This window comes from Myotis yumanensis, unplaced genomic scaffold (assembly GCF_028538775.1).
Source record: "Myotis yumanensis isolate MYYU_CA2020_CCGP unplaced genomic scaffold, mMyoYum1.0.hap1 SCAF_1, whole genome shotgun sequence".
Classification (NCBI taxonomy): Eukaryota; Metazoa; Chordata; class Mammalia; order Chiroptera; family Vespertilionidae; genus Myotis; species Myotis yumanensis.
The window spans coordinates 80,117,937-80,139,649 of NW_027223752.1; the positions used below are offsets into that span (position 1 = coordinate 80,117,937).

Genomic DNA, 21,713 nt, shown 5'->3' on the forward strand with positions numbered 1-21,713 from the left:
TGAAAAGGCTCTCAGACCACCATTTGAAAACTCTAGCTTGAATGATAAAATAAAACATTCTCCGTCAAGGGGCTTGCTTATGTCTTTGACAGGGTTTGGATGGTGCTTTATTAATTTCCAAAGTGCTTTTAAAAATATTAACTCACGATGTCACTTTTAGTTAAAGAAGTGACTGGAATAAGCATTGTAAACTTTCTAGTTTTACTCACCCAGGTTATAGGGACTGGTAGTGATGGTGCAGCTTTGGATATTCTCTTTTCTAGGGCTAAATGATCAGAATTGAAAAATCTAGATATTCTTATCGGAAATTGGCAGAGGAGTGGAGAGTGGAAAGCTGAGATGGGCTTCATAGGGAAGGTATGTAAAAACTCATGATTGACTCATATACTCAAAATGTTCAAATGTTCTAAAATGTGAAAAGCAAAATAGCCATTTTGGTGAGATGACCCAAATAAAGGCCAAAGATTTTGACATTCCAGAAGTTACAGGAAATGATTAAAGGAAGTTCATATGAAGAATATAAGGAAATTACTTGGTTTAAAATCCATGGACAAGATCAGGGTGCTATAAACCACAAAAGAGTGGGTGTAACTCAGGAATGGAACAATTTATTGACAAAATCAAACTGCAGTTTCCCAAGCTCAAGACATTTCCTGTCTTGGATGTCTGGGTCTGTCTTCATGCCAAAATAGCCTTACTTCAAAGAGTTTGTGGGAGCAGAAAGGAGAATTGGCTTAGTATGTTTAATCAGTGCTGGGTGGGGGAAGTGGGCGGGGAGTGGGCTTAGGAATAAGTCTGGGTTTAAGAGCACGTGGACCACAAGGTGGTAATCATTTTTCTGAAGACCAACATCCAATGCACTTCTCAGAGGGAAGGCAACCCTGGGAGAGAAGAACTTGTTAAACAAGAGGAAACAATTTTGGAAGCTACTTAAGTGTGCAGGTAAGTCACAGTGGTGTTGGGTGCCCCAGGGAACAACATGGACTAGACTTTCTCTTTTAAAAATTAAAAAATAATTGCAATATTTTCAATTTTAAAGAAAAATTACAATAATGATTCAAGGAATCCTGAATATCCTTTATCCAGATACATTATTTAAAAAAAACGCTTTTCCACTTTTTAAAAATAATTCTTTCACTCTAAACACATGTACACATACATAGTACACATATACATATAACCTATATTTTGAACCACACAGGGTTTGAGAATAGTTTGCATACACCATGCCCCTTTGCTCCTTAATATTTTAGGGTTCATTTCCTAAGAACAACGATTCTCTTAAATAATGATAGTACAATTTTACAAATTCAGTATATCAAGCATTGATACAATATTCCTACCTACTCAACAGATTATAGCCATGTTTTTCTGCTAGGGAAGGCCTTTTTAAAAAAACAAACATTTGTGGTTTTTTAAAAAAAATATTTTTATTGATTTCAGAGAGGAAGGAAGAGGGAGAGAGAATCATTGATCCTCCAGGGAGTGGGCCTAGGCTGGCAGGTGGACACCCCCTGAGGGCTCCCAGACTGCTAGAGGGCGCAGGCCGGGCTCAGGGACCCCCCCCCCCCCCCCCAGCATACGAATTTTTGTACACCAGGTCTCTAGTCTATAATAATTTCTCTCAAGGAAAGTGTGACACTGTAGTTGTTTGTCTTCTCAACCAGTCTCTTGGATTATTGGAACTAATTTCTGTTTGAGAGTCAACTTCCCTCTACTGTTGCCCCACAGATGAACCAATTTTAGAACCACTTCCCCTGGTTCTTCCTGTTCTGCAGGATCTTCAGGTCATTACACAACAACAGGGAAGGTGGTGGAGGAGAGGGACAGGAGGTGACTTGCGGGGCATGGGGTAATGTGGGGAGAGGGAGAGGAAACCCCAAAGGCTTTGCGGTCAGGGTTTAAGGAGCCTAGGGTCTCTAGTGGAGTCAAGTTTCATCTCAAAGTCAGTCCTTCCTTTTCCCTCCTTCCCTCTAGGCAAAATGAAGATGACTCTGGTGCAAATCTTTTTTATGATGTTGCTGCTGTTGCTGGGCCTTGGGATGGGCCTGGGTTTGGGCCTTCGGATGGCTGCAGCAGTCCTGGAGGATAGTGATCAATCCCTGAATGAATTATTTTGGTCCAGTGACTCACAGGACAAGGCTGGAGTCACTAAGGAGGGAGAGGGCACCCGAACAACAGAAACCCTGCTGCTTAGCAACAAAGGAGTGGTACAACCTGGCTGGCCTGAAGAGACCATCGTCAATGAAGATGAAGTTGGAGGAAACAAGATGCTCAGAGCTGAGGCTCTCTCTCAGAGCAACAGAGACTATCCCAGGCTTGACCTGATGGCCCGGGAATGCAATACCATGATGGCACACAAGATGAAGGAGCACAACCACACATGCATCACCCAGTACACGTTCATCCACGAGGAGCTAGATACAGTCAAAGCTGTCTGTAAGGGTCCTGTCATTGCCTGTGAGCTCCAGGGACACAAATGTCACAAAAGCTCCCGTCCTTTTGATTTGACATTTTGCAGGTTATCCAAACCAGGCCAAGTCACTCCTCACTGCAATTACCTAACTTTCATTTTTGAAAAGTTCATTATTATATCCTGTAGTGACATGAAAGTCCAGGTAATACCTAATAGATAGTGAAGCAACTTACTTTCTTCTTTTTCTTCACCTCTCCTCTTCCTCTTTCCACTTCCTCTTTCTCATGCTGATTTCCTCCTCTTAGGTATTCTGCAATAAAAGTTCTGGGAAGAAAGACTGGCCTATTTTTTTTTTATTATCCCCTCATGAAAACACAATTCTTCTTTGCCCCAGGGTTCACACCGCTTGTATTGTGTTCCTGGGATTAGCAGTGGCAAAGTAGGTTAATGATATCTAGATAGGTTCTTCCTCGCCTCCTATCTCCTGCCCTGGAAAGAGATTGGTGAAGAAATGTATTCCTGTGGTCCTGGTCATTAGCCTGTTCCTGGTCTGTTTGCCTTTGGGTGTGGACTACAAGAGTTTGATGCATCCCTTACCCACGTCTTTCCCTGCTACCCACCCTAAGCCTAGATTGATAAACCTGGACTTCCCACATGGCACTTCTCCACTGCAGATGCAAACAAAAGTAATTGCATCTCTGACTGCAGCTGGAGAACTATGTGGAATGGGTGTTTTTCTTTCTTTTTTTCCTTTTTATTGGCTTTATTGGGGTAACACTGGTTAACAAAATTATCCAGGTTCAGGTGCACAATTCCACAACACACCATCTGTACACCGCATTGTGTGTTCTCCACCCCAAGTCAAGGGGACGGGGTCTGAATAGGGCCTAGATTTAGGAATTTAGGGGTCTGCTGGTAAGGTGTTATGGTCTTGCAGACCAAGACAGAACTCATTCTAGTGTCTTAATAGTTCACCACACAATGAATTGCGTGGCTTTTGGTTAAGAAGAAGTCAAACTTGGGACCCTTTCACATTTCATTCCCAACCCTAAATGCTTTTGGTTCACCTACTGGACAAATTCCTAACATGGCTAATTTTCTCTGACATGCGCTCTTCTTTCCTCTCCTCCCGCCTCACATAGAAAGTCGCCCTCTGGTGTCTGGGACTGACTGGGACAAGCAGTGACATTTAGGTGAGGTACCCTGAGCTTGAACTGACACCTGTTGTCCTGAGTCTCATTTCTTTCAATCAGTTGCCTCCAAAGAGTTCTGAAACTTGTGCCCAGGGGGTCATCGTAGGCCCCTGAAGCCAGGCCCTGGTTCCAGGAGGGTGGCCTGGTAAGTGGATGGCTCCTTTTGGCTGGTGTAGTATTTCTTTTGTGGGATCACATGATAGCAGGTCACCAGAATGGTGCTGACATATTGATTTTGGGTGACTCAAACACATCCTGTACATAGGATAATTTGGGACTCTGGCTTATCAATGGTCACTACTGATCTTTGGACTTGAGCACATGTGTTGGAGGCTTTCAGCCATCCAAGTGCTACTCCTGTTCCGTAGCACTTGACGGTGGCAGGGGTAGCAGTACACATTTCTTTTCCTTTGAACCCCCAACTGCTGGCACCAGAGTGGCTACTACACCCATTTGCAGGCTCCACACACATGGAAGTATGGGGGGGCTGCTCCTGTTTCCTGCAAGGACTTGCGAGGCCATTGTTTTGCAGTGCCAATGGGGCACTTCCAATCAATGTCCTCTCTTGGCTCTGATTGATGGATGATGGTATACTTTCTCGAGTTGGTCCTAATCTGTGCAAGATGAAGGATAGTCATTACTTGCATAAACAGGACTGTTCTTTCACTCTGCCCAGGGGCTCCTTGCCTGTCCTTCTGGCTGGTGGCAAGTGTGGAAGGCAGGGATGTGGTGTGGTCAGTTATGAAAGAGGTCACATCCTAGGAATGCAGTGATCATGGCCTAAAGCAGTGGTCGGCAAACTGTGTCTCGAGAGCCACATGTGGCTCTTTGGCCCCTTGAGTGTGGCTCTTCCACAAATACCACGTGCGGGCGCACACGTATAGTGCGATTGAAACTTCGTGGCCCATGCACAGAAGTCGGTATTTTGTGGAAGAACCACACTCAAGGGGCCAAAGAGCCGCATGTGGCTCACGAGCCGCAGTTTGCTGACCACTGGCCTAAAGAGTTCAAGAGAAGATATAATTAGAAGATGTGTTATTTTGTGTTTACACTATATAATTCCAAAAGGCAAATTCCCCATGACCAGAAAACGAATTATTATTCTCATTCTCCTGCATACTCCAAGTGCTTTGGTCTGAATTTGTGTTCCCCCGCCCCCAATTCATGTTGGAATCCTAAAGCCCAATGTGAAAGTGTGAGAAAGTGGGGCCTTTGGGAAGGGATTAGGTCATGGAGTCTTCATGAACGGGATTAGTGCTTTATTTTTTTTAAAATATATTTTATTGATTTTTTTACAGAGAGGAAGGGAGAGGGAGAGGGATAGCGAGTTAGAAACACCGATGAGAGAGAAACATCGATCAGCTGCCTCCTGCACGCCCCCTACTGGGGATGTGCCCGCAACCCAGGTACATGCCCTTGACCGGAATCTAACCTGGGACCCTTGAGTCCGCAGGCCGATGCTGTATCCGCTGAGCCAAACCAGCTAGGGCAGGGATTAGTGCTTTAATAAAAGAGATCCCCCAGAGCCCACTAGTCCCTTCTGCCATCTGAGAATTGTATGAGGATCTTCAACCCAGAAGAGGGCCCTACATGACCATGCTGACACCCTGGTCTTGGACTTCTAGCTTCCAAAACTATGATATATATAAATTTCTGTTGTTTATAAGATGACTGATCTATGGTATTTTGTTCCAGCAAACTAATGGACTATGGTGCTAGGTAAGACTTGCATTTGTGGCCATTATCAACAATGTAACCTTTTTTTTTTTTTTTTTTTAATGTGCTGCTTTTTTCTTGTGAAAGATACAAAATTATCCAAGAATGAAGAAATGGTTCCTAGATTTAACAGGAAGAGATTGTGCCTGCATAGGACAAAGAATCTGCCTGTGTACTGATTGGACAATAAACAAATATACATCTTTTTTCTACCCATAATTCTAAATCTTCATTTGATAAGTCATTATACCAGCAGTTGGACATCCTCCGAGGGGTCCCGGATTAAAGAGGGTGCAGGCTGGGCTGAGGGACGGCCCCCCATCCCCGTGCATGAATTTTGTGCACCAGGCCTCTAGTCTATATAATAAAAGCCTAAGTGACCATTATGGCGGAACGACCAGAATGACCAGTCACTATGATGTGCACTGACCACCAGGGGGCAGACACTCAGTGCAGGAGCTGCCCCCTGGTGGTCAATGCACTCCCACAGGGGGATCACCCCTCAGCCAGAAGCCAGGCTCATGGCTCTGGCTGAGCAGCAGGTGCAGCAGCAGGCGCAGCGGACCAGGATGAGCAAAAGTGGCACGGCGCCCAGCCCTGATTCGGGGTCCTCCCTGACTGCCTGCCACTTGGCGCACTGCTACATCCTCCGAGGGGTCCCAGACTGTGAGAGGGATGTCCAATTGCTGGCTTAGGCCCACTGGCAGTCAGATATCCCCCGAGGGGTCCCAGACTGTGAGAGGGTGCAGGCTGGGCTGAAGGACCCCCCCCCCCTCCAGTGCACGAATTTCATGCACTAGCCCCTAGTCATTAACATAAAATAATAGAACATTTTAATAAAAATTAATATTTTTCTTGAACATTAACTTACCAGACACTGAATAACTGCACAAATTAATAAGCATAATGCAAATAAACCTATTTTTCTTGTTCTCCAAAAGCAAAATATTTCCTGTTGCATACACCAAACAAGTCAGTCCAAGACTTGACTAATGACATGGCAATTGGCTGCTAAAGTATTCACTGCTAGTATTAGTGGAGAGAATGGTGCGCCTGCGCGTAAGGCGTGTAAGGGAAATGAATGCAACATGATTATAGTAATCAGTCATTAATGAACATTGTAAGTTTGTTATTAATAATTATGTATAACAGGATATTATAAAAATTAAGTTATAAAATTTTTATTAAAACATTTCTTATATACCTTTATATTGGCTGGGCCACAAAAATATTCATTGTGGGTCGTATGTGGCCCGTGGGCCGGGAATTTGACATGCTTGTTGTACATATTCTAAGGAAGGGATGGAAAATTCATTTTACTTGAAGGTCTTCAAGGAGCTGAAGGGCAAGGGTTCAGGTTGAAGGTCACCTCAGGTAGGCAGGTAAGGTAGACTCTAGGATGTCAGTGTCTCATAGTGGTTAAACACACAGAATCTGGAACTGCACAGCCTATGTTCAGATCCTAGTTCTATCATCTACCAGCTGATCTCGAGTAAATAAACTCTCGGTTCTTGTTCATCAGTAAGTGGGAAGTATCCTGAAGCAGAACTAACAGAATGTCTTGTAAATTTTAGGTGCTCCATGTATATGTATATGTGGAGGAGGCAGCTGATCGATGTTTCTCTCTCATCGATGTTTCTAACTCTCTATCCCTCACCCTTCCTCTCTGTAAAAAATCAATAAAATATATTTTTTTTAAAAAGATAGGCTTAAGTCTCAGGGGAAAGGGCAGATGTGGGGGGAGGGGTCAATGGGGAATAAAAAGGAGACATCTGTAATACTTTCAACAAGAAAAATAATTTAAAAAGTGAGCTTAATTCCCCTCTCCTTGAGTGTGGGCTCAACTTAGTGATTCAGTTCTAATGAACAGAACATGATCAAAGTGAGTGACGACATGCTGCTTCCAAGGTAGGTCAAAGAAAGCATTGGACTTCGTCCTCTCCTTCTCCTTCCCACTTCTCCTCCTCCTCCTCCCTTTTTTTTGTTGTTGTTAGAACAACTCAGCAAAATAAAAGTACCATTTATTGTTGGACAACATTGTTTCACACACACATCAAACAGGCCAACAACAACAATAACAACAAAAACCCCACAATAAATAGCAATATCATAGAACCCCCCCCAAAAAGGATAAATAAGAAACCTTTTTATCTTTGGCCTTCTTAAAGATCTCATACAAGCCAGCTACTTATAGTATAGCTAAGTACATATACAAAAAAGTTACTGGAATGCTTGGAATAAGATTTTTGTTGTTGTTGCTTTTTTAATAAAGTTTTTTTTTCTCCTTTGAGATTTTAATGAACATGGTCACATCACAAATAAAGCCAGAAGTTGGACAGAGAATGCACCAAAGGCTGGTTTGGTCATCCCAAGGTCATTAAAAATGGCTGACCTCTAACAATATGTACAAAAATATAAAAGGTCAATACAAACACATTTTCCTTTTTAAAGTTGTGGTTTATTTTTTTTATTTTTATTTTTTAAAGCAGGGCCTTGGAAGTTTTGGTTCTTTTTTTCTCCCCTGTTGCAAATTGACATTGTGGGTTTGGCTGGGCGGTGATGCTACCGCGGTGGGTGGGCAGGCGGGCGGGAGTCTCTACTGAACGAGACCACGTTTACATTCTAGAGGGGAAGTGGAGGGTGAATAGCTCACGGAGGCTTTTATATATTTTTTAAGTTTAGCTTTTCCTGTTTTGCTGTCTAGTCACCCTCATCCGTCTTCTGCTTCTTGTGTCAGCATCGTCATCCTCATGATCTTCAGCTGCCCTGTTTGCCCTTCGCTGCCTCAGCATCCTCCTCTTCATCTCCCTCCTCCTTCCCCCCCCTTCTCCCTCCTCCTCCTCCTCCTCCCTCTTCTTCCTCTCCCTCATTGTCAGCTTCCTGCTCCCCATTTTCCTCATGAGCGGTCCCATTCGCAGGTGCAGCTCTCCCATTCTCTGCCTCCTCCACAGCTTCCTTCTTCTCCTTTAAGTCCTTGGTGGTGAGCTCGGAGCTGGTGTTCACGTCCGTGTCTGGGGCACGCGGGTGATCCGATGCAGCGGATTTTTTTTTAAAGCGGGTGTTGGAGGACTCTGGAGACGAAGCGGAGGTGACTGCAGCGACGGAGAGGCAGCCACGGGAACAATGCAAAGATGGCTTTTCGGGGCAGCCAGTCAGCCTTGGGCTTCTTGCTCTTGAATCACTTGCTCTGGGCTGAGCTGGGCTGAGCTGGAGCCAGACGCTCAAGCAGCCGAGGGAGAGCACCACGTGGTGAGGAACTGAGGTCCTGCGACTGGCAGCAGGCAGGACCTACGCCTCCTCCCGAGAGCCATGCGGTGAGCTTTCTTGAAACCGGCCCCTCCAGCCCGTCTGAGGGCTGCAATACCCGCTGACATCTTGACTACAACTTATGAGAAACCCTGATCCAGAACCACCTGCTTCCAAGCTCCTGACCCTTAGAAACTGTGACAGAATAAATATTTGTTGCGTTAAGTAGCTAAGTTTTGAGGTAATGTGTTACACAGCAATAAGTAAACAGGATAGTTATGAAATGCAAGATTTCCACCCTGGCTCATTGTGGGTTTTATTTTAATTTCTCCACTCATGGTCATTACTTTCTTTTCTTTATCTGGGACCTAAAGTTGATTACATTTATCTCCCACCCCAGTTAATAAATGACCTATCAACTTAGTTAATAACCATAGACTTATTTCCAGGACATTTATGGACTTTTGAAATGTATCAACTTGTCTCCAGAAATGTTGGATTACTACTTATTCCGATCATATATATTCCTCACAAAGAAAAATAACATTCCATGTTGTTATGGGTTAGTGTACTAGACTGTTAAGAATATAAACTAAAAAATACATACCCTCTTTAAAAGGGTAATTTTGTAAGATGTACTAAAAGCTCCTTATATATATTTTTTCATATTACTTGATTCAGGGATTTTACATTTCACAATATATCCTAAAAACTTAATTTGGCAAGTACTTAAAGCTGCATGAATAAGGATGTTCACAGTCGCATGGTTTATAATAGTAAAAGTGGAAAATCCTTAATGTCCGGCCATAGGGGTTATTTAAATAAGTAGTCTAACAGTGAAATACTATTCAGCCCTTTAAAGTAATAATGAAAATCTACATTTATTAACATGAGAGAATATAGATGTGTTCAGTGAAGAAAAGTTTATAGTGTATTTGTTATGATTCTGTTTTATGAAAATATGCATGCATTAAAAATTTATATATATACTTGTATTTAAAAAATCCTAGAAGGATATATGTCAAAACGTCATCAATGATTAACTTTCAGTGTTAAAATTTAGTGTAATTTTAATTAATGTTCTTAGTTTTTCTCCTAGTAATTTAATTAATCAAGAAAAAAGCAAAATTCATTGTAGAAAATTAGAAAAATACAAAGGGTTATGGTCAAATGTACTTACACTATTCAAAGTTAATCACTCTAAATATTTTGGTGCATATACTTTTAGCCTTTTTATGTGCAAATATAAATACAACATTAATATCCTTAAAAGCAAAATTAGAATCAAATATTATTTGCAGTGTTGTATTATACTTTAAAAATATATTTTTAAATGTCTGAAATAATACCAAAGTCACAGAAAAATTGCAAGTCCTGGACAAAGAACTCCTTTATCCCTGAATACTTTAGTGTGTCCTTCTTATAAGCAAGGATATTTGCATACATGACCACCATGCAACCTTCGAAACCAGGACATTAACATTGACATTATGGTAACATCTAATGCAGACCTTATTCAGACTTTACCATTTGTCCCAATAATGTCCTTTATAGCAAAAAGACTCAATTCAGAGTCATGTGGGTTTTTTTAGTTGTCGTAGTTCTCTATTCTCCTTGGGTCTGATATAGTTCCTTAGGCTTTCTTTGACTTTAACTCTTTTGAAGATTATAGGCAAGTTATTTTGTAGACTGTCCCTCAATGTTTGTCCTGATTGGATTCAGATTCTGCACCTTTAGCAGAGATGTCACAGCCATGCGGCGTGTTCGTCCCACTGCAGTCTAGCAGTTCCCTTTCAATTCCAGTTTGATCTGTTTGATCTTGGCTCAGGTGGAATTTGCCAGGTTCCTCTATTGAAGCTACCATTATTTTTCTTTTGAAACTAATAAATATTATATCACCAACAATGCTATTGTTGAGAAGTCTGGTGCCATGAGTCTTTTTAATTTCGTGAACAAGCTTTAAGGATCTTGTTACGCCTGTGTTCTCAATTTTCACATCGATGGGAGTATGTATAGGCCATATTGCACTGGAGGAGGAATGTTGGTGGTGATAAAGCAGGATAATAAGAAGCTAGGAAAATTCCTAGGGCCCAGCTGCATGACTCAGTGGTTGAGAGTTGACCTATGAACCAGGAGGTCACGTTTTGATTCCCAGTCAGGCCACATCCCCAGGTTGTGGGCTCGATTTCCAGTGTGGGGCGTGCAGGAGGCACACAATCAATGATTCTCTCTCATCAGTGATGTTTCTATCTCTCTCTTCCTCTCTGAAAAATCAATTAAAAATATATTTAAAAAAACACACAAGAAAATTCCTGGGCAAGTGGAATGGGGAAACCGAGACAAAATAATTTAATAAGGCCAAACAATTTGAACAACTTACAGATAGCTAGTAAATCACAAGACCTTATCTTCCTTAACCAGGGACACTTGAGAACAAATGGTTTGTATCTCTCCTCCCTAACCAGAGAATATATAACTTAAGTCACCCTGGTCAGGGAGATAGAGAACAGAGACACAGTTGATGCCATTTGTACCAGCCAAATCCAAGGATGGACAAAGGCGGAGGAATAAATAACAAAAATTCTATTAGAGTCACACAGATCCAAGATAAAGCAAAGCACTGAAGCTGACCAGAGAGCTCATTTTGATACATCAGCATAATAAAAACACACTGGGAAGCTGTTGGATATTCTGCTAAAACCCTCCCTTAAGATTCTTTCCCACAGAAGAAAGATAAAACCCCTCAAAACAACCCAGTATTGGCTCTCTCTAGAGTCTAGAACAGTGATGGCGAACCTTTTGAGCTCGGCGTGTCAGCATTTTGAAAAACCCTAACAGCCGAGACCGGTTTGGCTCAGTGGATAGAGCGTCGGCCTGCGGCCTGAAGGGTCCCGGGTTCGATTCCGGTCAAGGGCATGTACCTGGGTTGTGGGCACATCCCCAGTAGGGGATGTGCAGGAGGCAGCTAATTGATGTTTCTCTCTCATCGATATTTCTAACTCTCTATCCCTCTACCTTCCTCTCTGTAAAAAGCCAATAAAATATATTTAAAAAAAAAAGAAAAACCCTAACTTAACTCTGGTGCTGTGTCACATATAGAAATTTTTTGATTTTTGCAACCATAGTAAAACAAAGATTTATATTTTTGATATTTATTTTATATATTTAAATGTCATTTTACAAAGAAAAATCAACCAAACAAATGAGTTCACGTGTCACCTCTGACAGGCGTGTCATAGGTTCGCCATCACTGGTCTAGAACATGTCCATGCCTTTTCCTGGAGATGAACTTTTTACTTTCCTTCTCCTAAACTCTAAGGGTACCCATGAGACTTGCAACCAGAGGACAAGTGAGCAGCAGCCGCTCCTCCTGGGCTTACGCCCTAAAGGTTCCCTTCCCAGTGAGTTAACAGCAGCCCCACCTTAGCTCACTTCTTTCCTCTAACATTTCTAGGGAGCCAAAGTCAGGTACCGCACAGGCTCTCTCCTGTTTCTTCTTCTACCCTAAGTCCTTCCTTTGTTTCACTGTCCCCAGCTTTAATAAGCATACTCTCAAAATCACCTGGATGTTTCCTGCATCTCAAGAATCCACACACTACAAGCCAGCCTGAGGCAGATCCACTCTAGGCCCGGTCCCTCTCTGGTGACAGTGATGATAGGGTTTCATCTGGACACACAAATTTTCAGGCCTGGGAAATTTACTTTATTAAATTTTCAATTTTTCTTTTCCTCTCTTTTTTTTTCTTTCTGGAACTACATGAATTAAATATTGGATCTCTTGAATTGCTTTTCTATAATTCTTATTCTTTCTTCTATGTTTTTCTTGTATTTTGGGACTAAATTCTTGGAAATTTATTTTATTTTATCTTTTTATCCTAATACTGATTCTTTTCTTACCCCTGACATATAAAAAAAACAACTTTATTGTTGAGAGTATTACAGATGTCCCCTCCTTTCTTTCCCCATTGCCCACCTCCACCCAGATCTCACCCCACCACAACCTTTCACTACCCTATTGTCTGTGTCCATGGGTAATGCATATCTATATATCTAAAAGCCCAGTGACCATTACGGCAGAATGACCAGAACAACCGGTCACTATGACACATACTGATCACCAGGGGGCAGACGCTCAATGCAGGAGCTGCCCCCTGGTGGACAGTGTGCTTCCACAGCAGGAGTGCTGCTCAGCCAGAAGCCGGGCTCACGGCTGGCGAGTGCAGTGGCGGGAGCCTCTCCTGCCTCCACAGCAGCACTAAGGAGTGGTGTGCCAAGCGATAAAGAGCAAGCAGGCGGGTGGTAAGGAACGAGGGGTCCAGGATTGCGAGAGGGATGTCTGACTGCCGGTTTAGGCCCAGTCAGGCCTAAACCAGCAGTTGGACATTCCCTCAAGGGTCCTGGATTGCAAGAGGGCACAGGCTGGGCTGAAGGGAACTCCTCCCCTTCCCCCTTGCACAAATTTCATGTATTGGGCCTCTAGTATGCATATAAGTTCTTTGATTAATTTCTTCCTACTTCCCTCCCTCCTTCCCTCTGAGATTTGTCAGTCTGTTCCATGTTCCCAGGCCTCTGGTTCTATTCCATTTATTACTTTACTTTGTTCATTAGATTTCTTGTTTGCTTATTTTGATGTTTAGATTCAGTTGTTGATAGATATGTATTTATTGCCATTTTATTGTTCACATTTTTTTTACTTTTTTTTCTTCTTAAAGAAGTCCCTTTAACATTTCTTGTAATAATGATTTGGTGGTGATGAACTCCTTTAGCTTTTCCTTGTCTGGGAAGCTCTTTATCTGGCCTTCAATTCTAAATGATAGCTTTGCTGGCTAGAGTAATCTTGGTTGTAGGTCCTTGCTTTTCAACACTTTGAATACTCCTTGCCACTCCCTTCTGGCCTGCAAAGTTTCTGTTGAGAAATCAGTTGACAGTTGTATGGGCACTCCTTCTGTTGAGAAATTAGTTGACAGTTATAGGTAACTAGCTGCTTTTTTTCCTGCTGCTTTTAAGATTCTCTTTGTCTTTAACCTTTGGGATTTTAATTATGATGTGTCTTGGTGTGGGCTTCTTTGGGTTCCTCTTGTTTAGGACTCTCTGCTCTTCCTGGATTTATAAATCCATTTTTTTTTTCACCAGGTAAGGAAAGTTTTCTGTCATTATTTATTCAAATAGGTTTTCAAATCCTTGCTCTCACTCTTCTCCTTCTGGCACTTATGATGGGAATGTTGGTATACCTGAAGTAGTCCCAGAGACTCCTTACCTTATCTTCATATTTAAAGATGTGCTGTTTTTTTCTGTTATGATTGGGTGGTTTTTTGTTTTTTAATTCTTGGCATTCTCTACTCTATTGTTGATTCCCTGTAAATTATTCTTCATTTCATTTAGTGTATCCTTCATTTCTGATTGGTCCTTTTTAATGTATTTGATGTTCTCACTAATTTCTTGAAATTCTCACTAATTTCTTGACATTCTCACTAAGATCCTTGTATCATTAAATTCCTTGAGCATCCTTATAATCATTGTTTTCACCTCTCTATCTAGTAGTTTGCTTGCTTCCATTTCATTTAGTCCTTTTTATAGGGATTTCTTCTGTTCTTCCTTTATTTTTGACAGATCAGTCTTAACTGCATTTTTAAAAATTATTTTATTACTTTTTAAATTTAAATTCTCTCTTGTTTAAAGTATTACATAAATCTCCTTTTTCCCCCAGTGACCTCTCCCTGACCACCCTTACCCCCCAGCACACGCTCTCACCCCCCACTCCAGTCTGTGTCCATTGGTTATACTCATATGCATGCATACAAGTCCTTTGGTTGATCTCTTACCTCCATACGCCCTGCCCCTCTCCCCACCCCCCGCCCCCTCCCCCCCCACCCGTCACTCATAGGTTGGATAGTCTGTTCAATGCTTCTATGACTGGTTCTATTTTTGTTCATCAGTTTATGTTGTTCATTATATTCCACAAATGAGTGAGTTCATGTGATATTTATCTTTCTCTGACTGGCTTATTTTGCTTAGCATAATGTTCTCCAGTTCCATCCATGCTGTTGCAAATGGTAAGAATTCCTTCTTTTTAACAGCGGCATAATATTCCATTGTGTAGATGTACCACAGTTTTCTAATCCACTCATTTGCTGATGGGCACTTAAGCTGTTTCTAAATTTTAGCTATTGTAAACTGTGCTGCTATGAACATAGGGCTGCATGTATCCTTTCTGATTAGTGTTTCTGTTTCCTTGGGATATATTCCTAGAAATGGGATTACTGGGTCAAATGGGAGTTCCATTTTTAGTTTTTTGAGGTAAGTCCATATTGTTCTCCACAGTGGCTGCACCAGTCTGCATTCCCACCAGCAGTACAAGAGGGTTCCTTTTTCTCCGCATCCTCTCCAGCACTTGTTTGTTGATTTGTTGACAAATGCCTGCTATTTTGCTGCCTATGGCTTCTTCTAAGATTTTTATGGTTTCTTGTCTTACATTTAAGTCCTTTATCCATTTTGAGTTTATTTTTGTGTATGGTGTAAGTTGGTGGTCAAATTTCTTTTCTTTTTTCTTTTTTTTTTGGCATATACTTGACCAATTTTTCCAACAACATTTATTGAAGAGACTGTCTTGATTCCATTGTATGCTCTTGCCTCCTTTGTCAAATATTAACTCAGCATAATTGAGTTTTGAAAGGTTGTATTTTTCTAAGAATATGTTCATTTCCTCCAGGTTGTCTAGTTTGTTGGAATAGAGTTGTACATAGTATTTTTTAAAATCCTTTGTATTTCTGTGGGGTCTGTTGTTATTTCGCCTTTCATTTCTGACTTTGTTTATCCTCTCTCTTTGCTTCTTGGTGAGTCTGCCTAGAGGTTCATCAATCTTGTTTATCCTTTCAAAGAACCAAGTCTTGTTTTCATTGATCTTTTAGATTATTATTATTATTATTATTATTATTTTTGGTCTCTATGCTATTTATTTCTGCTCTGATCTTTGTTATCTTCCTTCTGCTCACTCTAGGCTTTTCTTGTTGCTCTCATTCTAATTCTTTAAGTTCTAGCGTTAGATAATTTATTACCAGTTTTTCTTCTTTTTTTGAGGTAGGTCTGTAGAGCTATGAACTTCCCTCTCAGGACTGCTTTCACTGTGTCCAATAAGTTTTGGATTGTTGTGTTTTCATTGTCATTTATTTCCAAAATGTTTTTAATTTCTTCTTTGTTCTCTTTGTTAACCCAATCGTCATTTAATAGTGTGCTATTCAGCCTCCAAGTGTTTGAATTTTTTAATTGTTTTTATTGTAGTTGGTTTCTAATATTATGCCATTGTGGTCTGAGAAGATGCTTGATATGATTTCAATGTTCTTTAATTTGAAGAGACTTTGCCTGTGGCCCAATATGTGGTTTATCTTTGAACATGTCCCATGTGCACTTGAGAGGAATGTATATTCTGTAGCTTGGGGGTGAAATGTTCTGAAGATGTCAATTAAGTTCATCTGATTTAGTGAGTCATTTACTCGTAGGATTGCTGATTCTTTGCTGATTTCTTTTGTCTAGAGGATTAATCCAGTGATGTCAGTGGGGTATTCAAGTCCTCTACTATGATCATATTGCTATTGATCTCTCCCTTAATATCTTCCAGAAGTTTTTTTTTTTTTTATGTATCTGGGTGCTCCTGCATTGGGTGCATATATGTTTACCAGAGTTTTATCCTCTTTCCTCTTGTTGTATCGATCCCTTTAGTATTATGAAGTGGCCTTCCTTATCTCTTGTTATGGCCTTCACTTTGAGGTCTATTTTGTTAGATATAAGTATTGCTACTTTTTTTTTTTTCATTTCCGTTTGCCTGAAAGATATTTTTTCAGGACCAAACTGGAATTACAACTAATATAGAAAAACCATCCTGAAAAATCGACTGAAGAATAACTGGAGAGAACCCTGATAACCAAGGATGTAAAGTGGAGACTACATAAAGACTGGTAGGAAGTGTGGAGGCATAAGAATGCTGGCTGGGCTCTCACAGACAACAGCTGAAGTTCTGGAGGGGGGTTCTCATTGAGAACTCTGGTGTCTAAACCCCAAGTTGGGCTCCCCAGCCCGGAACACCAGAACTGAAAAAGGTGTCCACATATCATCTGGCTGTGAAAAGCAGTAGGGTTTCTGTCTGCCAGGGTGCCTGCTGAATATGCAGGCACCCTCTTAAGTGGCCAACACACAAAATGTTGGGTGCAGCCACTCAACTTGGGCTCCCACCGAGGGAGGGCAGAGTGGACTAGAGCTGTGTGAGGACAATCCAGAGTTCCGGTCTAAAGATAGAGCTTGGAGAGCAGCCACCTGGATTCCTGTGCAGTTATTCCCCATATTGCAGAGGACATCTTTCTCAGGCAGACATTAAGGAAGCTTTTGCCTGGGGAGAGGAAGTAATTGTCACACCATATTAGAAAACCTTTCTCCCCATTCTGTGGAGTTTATGCCTTGCTGTGGTCTACAGACTGAGGTTCATTAGGAGACTGAGAAAAACAATCAGAGGTGGATTGCTGGGTGCTTTGAGTCTTTGCCTGATCTGCTTCTGGGCCCAGGGCTAGGAAAAGCAACTTTGATGTGCCTCTTGGTCCTGTCCAAAAGCATTCAGCCCCAGCAGAGGGAGCCACAAGCTGTGGATTGCTGATAGCTCCAAACAGGGTACTCAGAGCCAGTCACATTCTCAAAGATAGACCACAGCATCTGACATTGTCCTACACAAGAGACCCTCTAAAAAGGCTGGGAGTTGAAGCAGATCTACCTAGTATATAGAAACACATCCAAACAGGCAACCAAAATGGGGAGACAAAAAGCAAGTCCCAAATGAAAGAATAAGAAAATTCTCCAGAAGAAGAGACAAATGAAATGGAGATAACCAATTTATCAGATATAGAGTTCAAAATAATGATTACAACTATGCTCAACAGCATGAGAAAATATATCGGAACTAAAAGATGACCAGTCAGAAATGAAGAATGACATCGCACTAATAAAGAACACATAAGAAGGAATACACAGCAGATTAGGGGAAGCCAAGGATTGGATCAGCGAATTAGAAGACAGGGTAGAAAAAAAAATCACTCAATCAGAGAAACAAAAAGAGAAAAAAACATTAAAAAACAGGAAGACAGTTTAAGGGAGCTGTGGGACAACATGAAACATAACAATATCCACATCATAGAAGTACCAGAAAGTGAAAAAACTGAGCAAGGGATAGAGAACCTGTTTGAAGAAATAATGGCAGAAAACTTCCTTAACTTGCTGAAGGAAAAAGTTACACAAGTTCAGGAGGCACAGAAAGTCCCAAGCAAAAAGAACCCAAAGAGGCCAATGCCCAGACAAATCATAATTAAGATGCCAAAAATTAAAGACAAAGAGAGAATCTTAAAGGCAGTAAGGCAAATGCAATTTTTTACCTGCAAAGCAGCTCCCATAAGGCTATCAGCTGATTATTAATCAGAAACTCTATAGGCCAGAAGGGAATGGCATGAAGTATTCAAGGTAATGAAAAGCAAGGCTCTAAAACCAAGACTCTTCTGTCCAGCAAGGCTATCATTCAAAATAGATGGTGAAATATGGAGCTTCCCAGAAAAAAAAAGGCTAAAGAATTTATTACTACTAAACTAGTATTACAAGAAATGTTAAAGGGACTGCTTCAATAATAAGAAGAAGTATAGAGAGAAAGAAACATAGGCATAAAGAATTAAAATTGCAACAGATAAGTAACTATCTACACTAATAAAAGAGAAACATGCAAATTGGTGTCACTCCGCTACCCTTCCATTGGCTAATCAGGGCGATATGCAAATTAACTGCCAGCCAAGATGGTGGCCGGCAGCCAGGCAGCTTGAAGCGAACAGGAGGCTTGCTTGCTTCAGTGACGGAGGACTCCATCGTTCCCTGCCTGCCGCTGCCGGCCTCTGAGCTTGCAGTTTGAAACATTGTTACAAATATAGAAGCTAAACAAAACCCCAGAAACCTGCTTTCAGCCAGCCGGGATCTCAGAGCTGGAGTTGAAACAGTGTTTCGATTATAGAACCCAAACAAACCAGATACCTGCTTTCAGCAACCTAGGCCTAAGAGCTGGAGCCAAGCCTCAGAGCTAAAGCTGGCCCAGAATAAAAAAAAAAAAGAAAAAAAGGAGCGGTTGGGAGTTTCAGTCACCTGCCAGCCTGGAAACAGCCCTCAGCCCCTCACCCAGACTGGCCAGGCACCCCAGTGAGGACCCCCACCCTGAAGGGTGTGTGACCAGCTGCAAACAACCATCATCCCCTCATCCAGGCTGGCCAGGCACCCCAGTGGGGACCCCCACCCTGATCCAGGACACCCTTCAGGGCAAACCAGCAGGCCCCCACCCGTGCACCAGGCCTCTATCCTATATAGTAAAAGGGTAATATGCCTCCCAGCACTGGGATCAGCGTGACAGGGGGCAGCGCCCAAACCCCCTGATTGCCCTGCGTCTCTGTGTGTGACAGGGGGCGGGGCCACAACCTCCCTATCCGCCCTGCTCTGTTTGTGACAGGGGAAGGCTCCCCAACCCCCTGATCAGCCCTGCTCTGTGCCTGATAGGGGGGAGCTCCTCAAACCCCTGATCGCCCTGCGGCTCTGTCTGTGACAGGGTGCGGCGCCCCAACCCCCTGATCCGCCCTGCTCTGTGGGTGATAGAGGGTGGCGCCCCAACCCCCCACCCCCTACGGGCCCTGCTCTGTGCGTGATGGGGGGTGGCGCCGCAACCTCCCCATCGACCCTGCCTTGAGTGTGACAGGGGGCAGTCCTCCAACTTCCCAATCAGCCCTACCCTGCACGTGACTGAGGGTGGCATCCCAACCTCCCAATCCTCCCTGCTCTTTGCATGACAGGGGGCGGCGCCCCAACTCCCCAATCAGCCCTGCTCTGAGCCCGACCAGGGGCTGCACCTAGGGATTGGGCCTGCCCTCTGCCACCCGGGAGCAGGCCTAAGCCAGCAGGTCGTTATCTCCCGAGGGGTCCCAGACTGCGAGAGGGCACAGGCTGGGCTGAGGGACCTCCCCCCCACCTGGAGTACACAAATTTTTGTGCACTGGGCTCCTAGTCTATATATATAAAAGGCTAAGTGTCTGTCCGTCTGACCGGTAGCTATGATGCACACTGACCACCAGGGGGCAGATGCTCAATGAAGGAGCTGCCATGACAGACACTGGCCATTTAAAAATAAACAGCACCACGGACCTGGTGCTGACAAAGCAATACTCAGCCTCCCCCAAGTGGGACACAGGCCATGCCACCAACCCAGAGTGACATGCCACCAAATCACAGCCAACACTGCCAAGACCCTGGTGCAAAATGCAGCCCACATCCCAGTTCAGCCTGGAAATGGTCACTGTGGACACTGGGTAATGACATCATGTAGCAATGCCTGGCTTCCTATCCCTAGTGACTAGCCTTCTTGGAGTTTCTTCAACCCAGGAACCCAACTTACTTTATAGCCAGGTGCAAACATTTTACAGTTTAACCAAATGTTTGTGAAGTCTTTTCACGTGCCTCATCTCATTTGCTCCTCACAGAAATCCTGGAGTTGGTAGATAGGAGAGTCGGTAGAATCCTATTTTTTTTTTCATTAGTTTCTATCTCTCTCTTCCTCTTCCTTCCTCTCTAAAATCAATAAAAATATATTAACAAAAAATATCAACAAGCCATAAGTGTTAGCGAGGATGTGAAGAAAAGGGAATCCTAGTACACTGCTGGTGAGAATGCAGACTGGTGCAGCCACTGTGAAAAACAGTATGGAGTTTCCTCAAAAAATGAAATATGGAACTGCCATTTTACCCAGTGATCCCACTAAGAAACTGAAAACACCAATCAGAAAGAATATATGCACCCCTATGTTCATAGCAGTGCTGTTTACAATAGCTAAGATCTGGAAACAGTCCACGCGCCCATTGGTAGATGAGTGGATAAACAAAAAACAACAGTGGTACATTTACCATGAAACTGTAAAAAAGAAGGATCTCTTACCCTTTGAGACTGCATGGAAAGACCTGGAAAGTATTATGCTAAGTGAAATATGCCATCAGAGAAATACAAGTATCACATGATCTCATTCATATGTGGAATCTAATGAACAAAATAAACTGATGAACAAAATAGATCCAGAGATAATAGAAGTATGGAACAGACTGATGAATTTCAGAGGGAATTCAGGGGTAGGTGGGTGGGTGGGTAGAGATTAACCGAAGAATTTATATGCATACTAGAGGTCTGGTGCATGAAATTCATGCACAGGTAGGGTTTCATGCTGCCAACCGGGGCCTTCCTTCATTCCACGTTACCCCGTGGTGATCAGAGCAGGTCATAACTAGCAGTCGAATTCCTGGTTGGTCAACCTCCCGAGGGGACAATTTGCATATCTTTTTATTAATAGGATATGCATAACATATGGACACAGACAATAGTGTGGTGAAGGCCTGGGTGGGGGTAAGGGGGCAATTGGATTTAGGGTGGGGGGGTCAATGGGGAAAAAATGAAGGGCATCTGTAATACTTTCAACAGTAAAGATCAATTAAAAAAAATACCACCACCCCTCATTGCCCCTGTGCCAGCATTTATAATGTGTGTGAGTTTACCACCAGGTGGCACCAGCATACTAGTCTCATGATCAGAACTGGAAAATGGGTGTTTCACTTTCTCACATGTCTTAAGCTTTTTAAATACATTTGAGTATTTTAGCACTCATTTTACTGAATAAAATGTGAAAGGTTATATACTAATAAGTTAATCATAACTTCCATAGATGATAGAATATGATTAATCTTTGAGTACTATTCTTAGTCTTCAACAATTAACATGTATTATTCAAGTGATAAAAATCAAAATGATGTATCTCTGTAACACAGTTGAATTTCAATATCAAATGTTATGATATATAGCTCTTAACATTTGGGAGGGAAAGAAATTAACATAGATACAAGTTGGTGACTCATTAATTATTTTCTTGTCACTGTTTTATATTATTCCAAACCTAATCTCATAAACAAATTTATGAGAATGATTCTTTTCACCTAATTCCCTTAAAAAATTTAGATATTTCCCACTTCCCCATCTTCCTTCTCCACATTTTAGAACTCTATAACTATGTCTTTTTTATTTCTTTTAAAATATAATAATAAGTT

The 21,713-nt window shown here is 42.2% G+C and overlaps 1 protein-coding gene across 1 annotated transcript; it reads left to right on the forward strand.

The window, feature by feature from the left end:
* Positions 1–901: 901 nt before the first annotated feature.
* RNASE10 (ribonuclease A family member 10 (inactive)) lies at positions 902–2,636 on the forward strand. The gene is made up of 2 exons (XM_070405866.1): positions 902–942; positions 1,978–2,636. The coding sequence occupies exon 2, from the start codon at positions 1,983–1,985 to the stop codon at positions 2,634–2,636; it is 654 nt and encodes a 217-aa protein (XP_070261967.1). The 5' UTR covers positions 902–942; positions 1,978–1,982.
* The last annotated feature ends 19,077 nt before the right edge of the window (positions 2,637–21,713 follow it).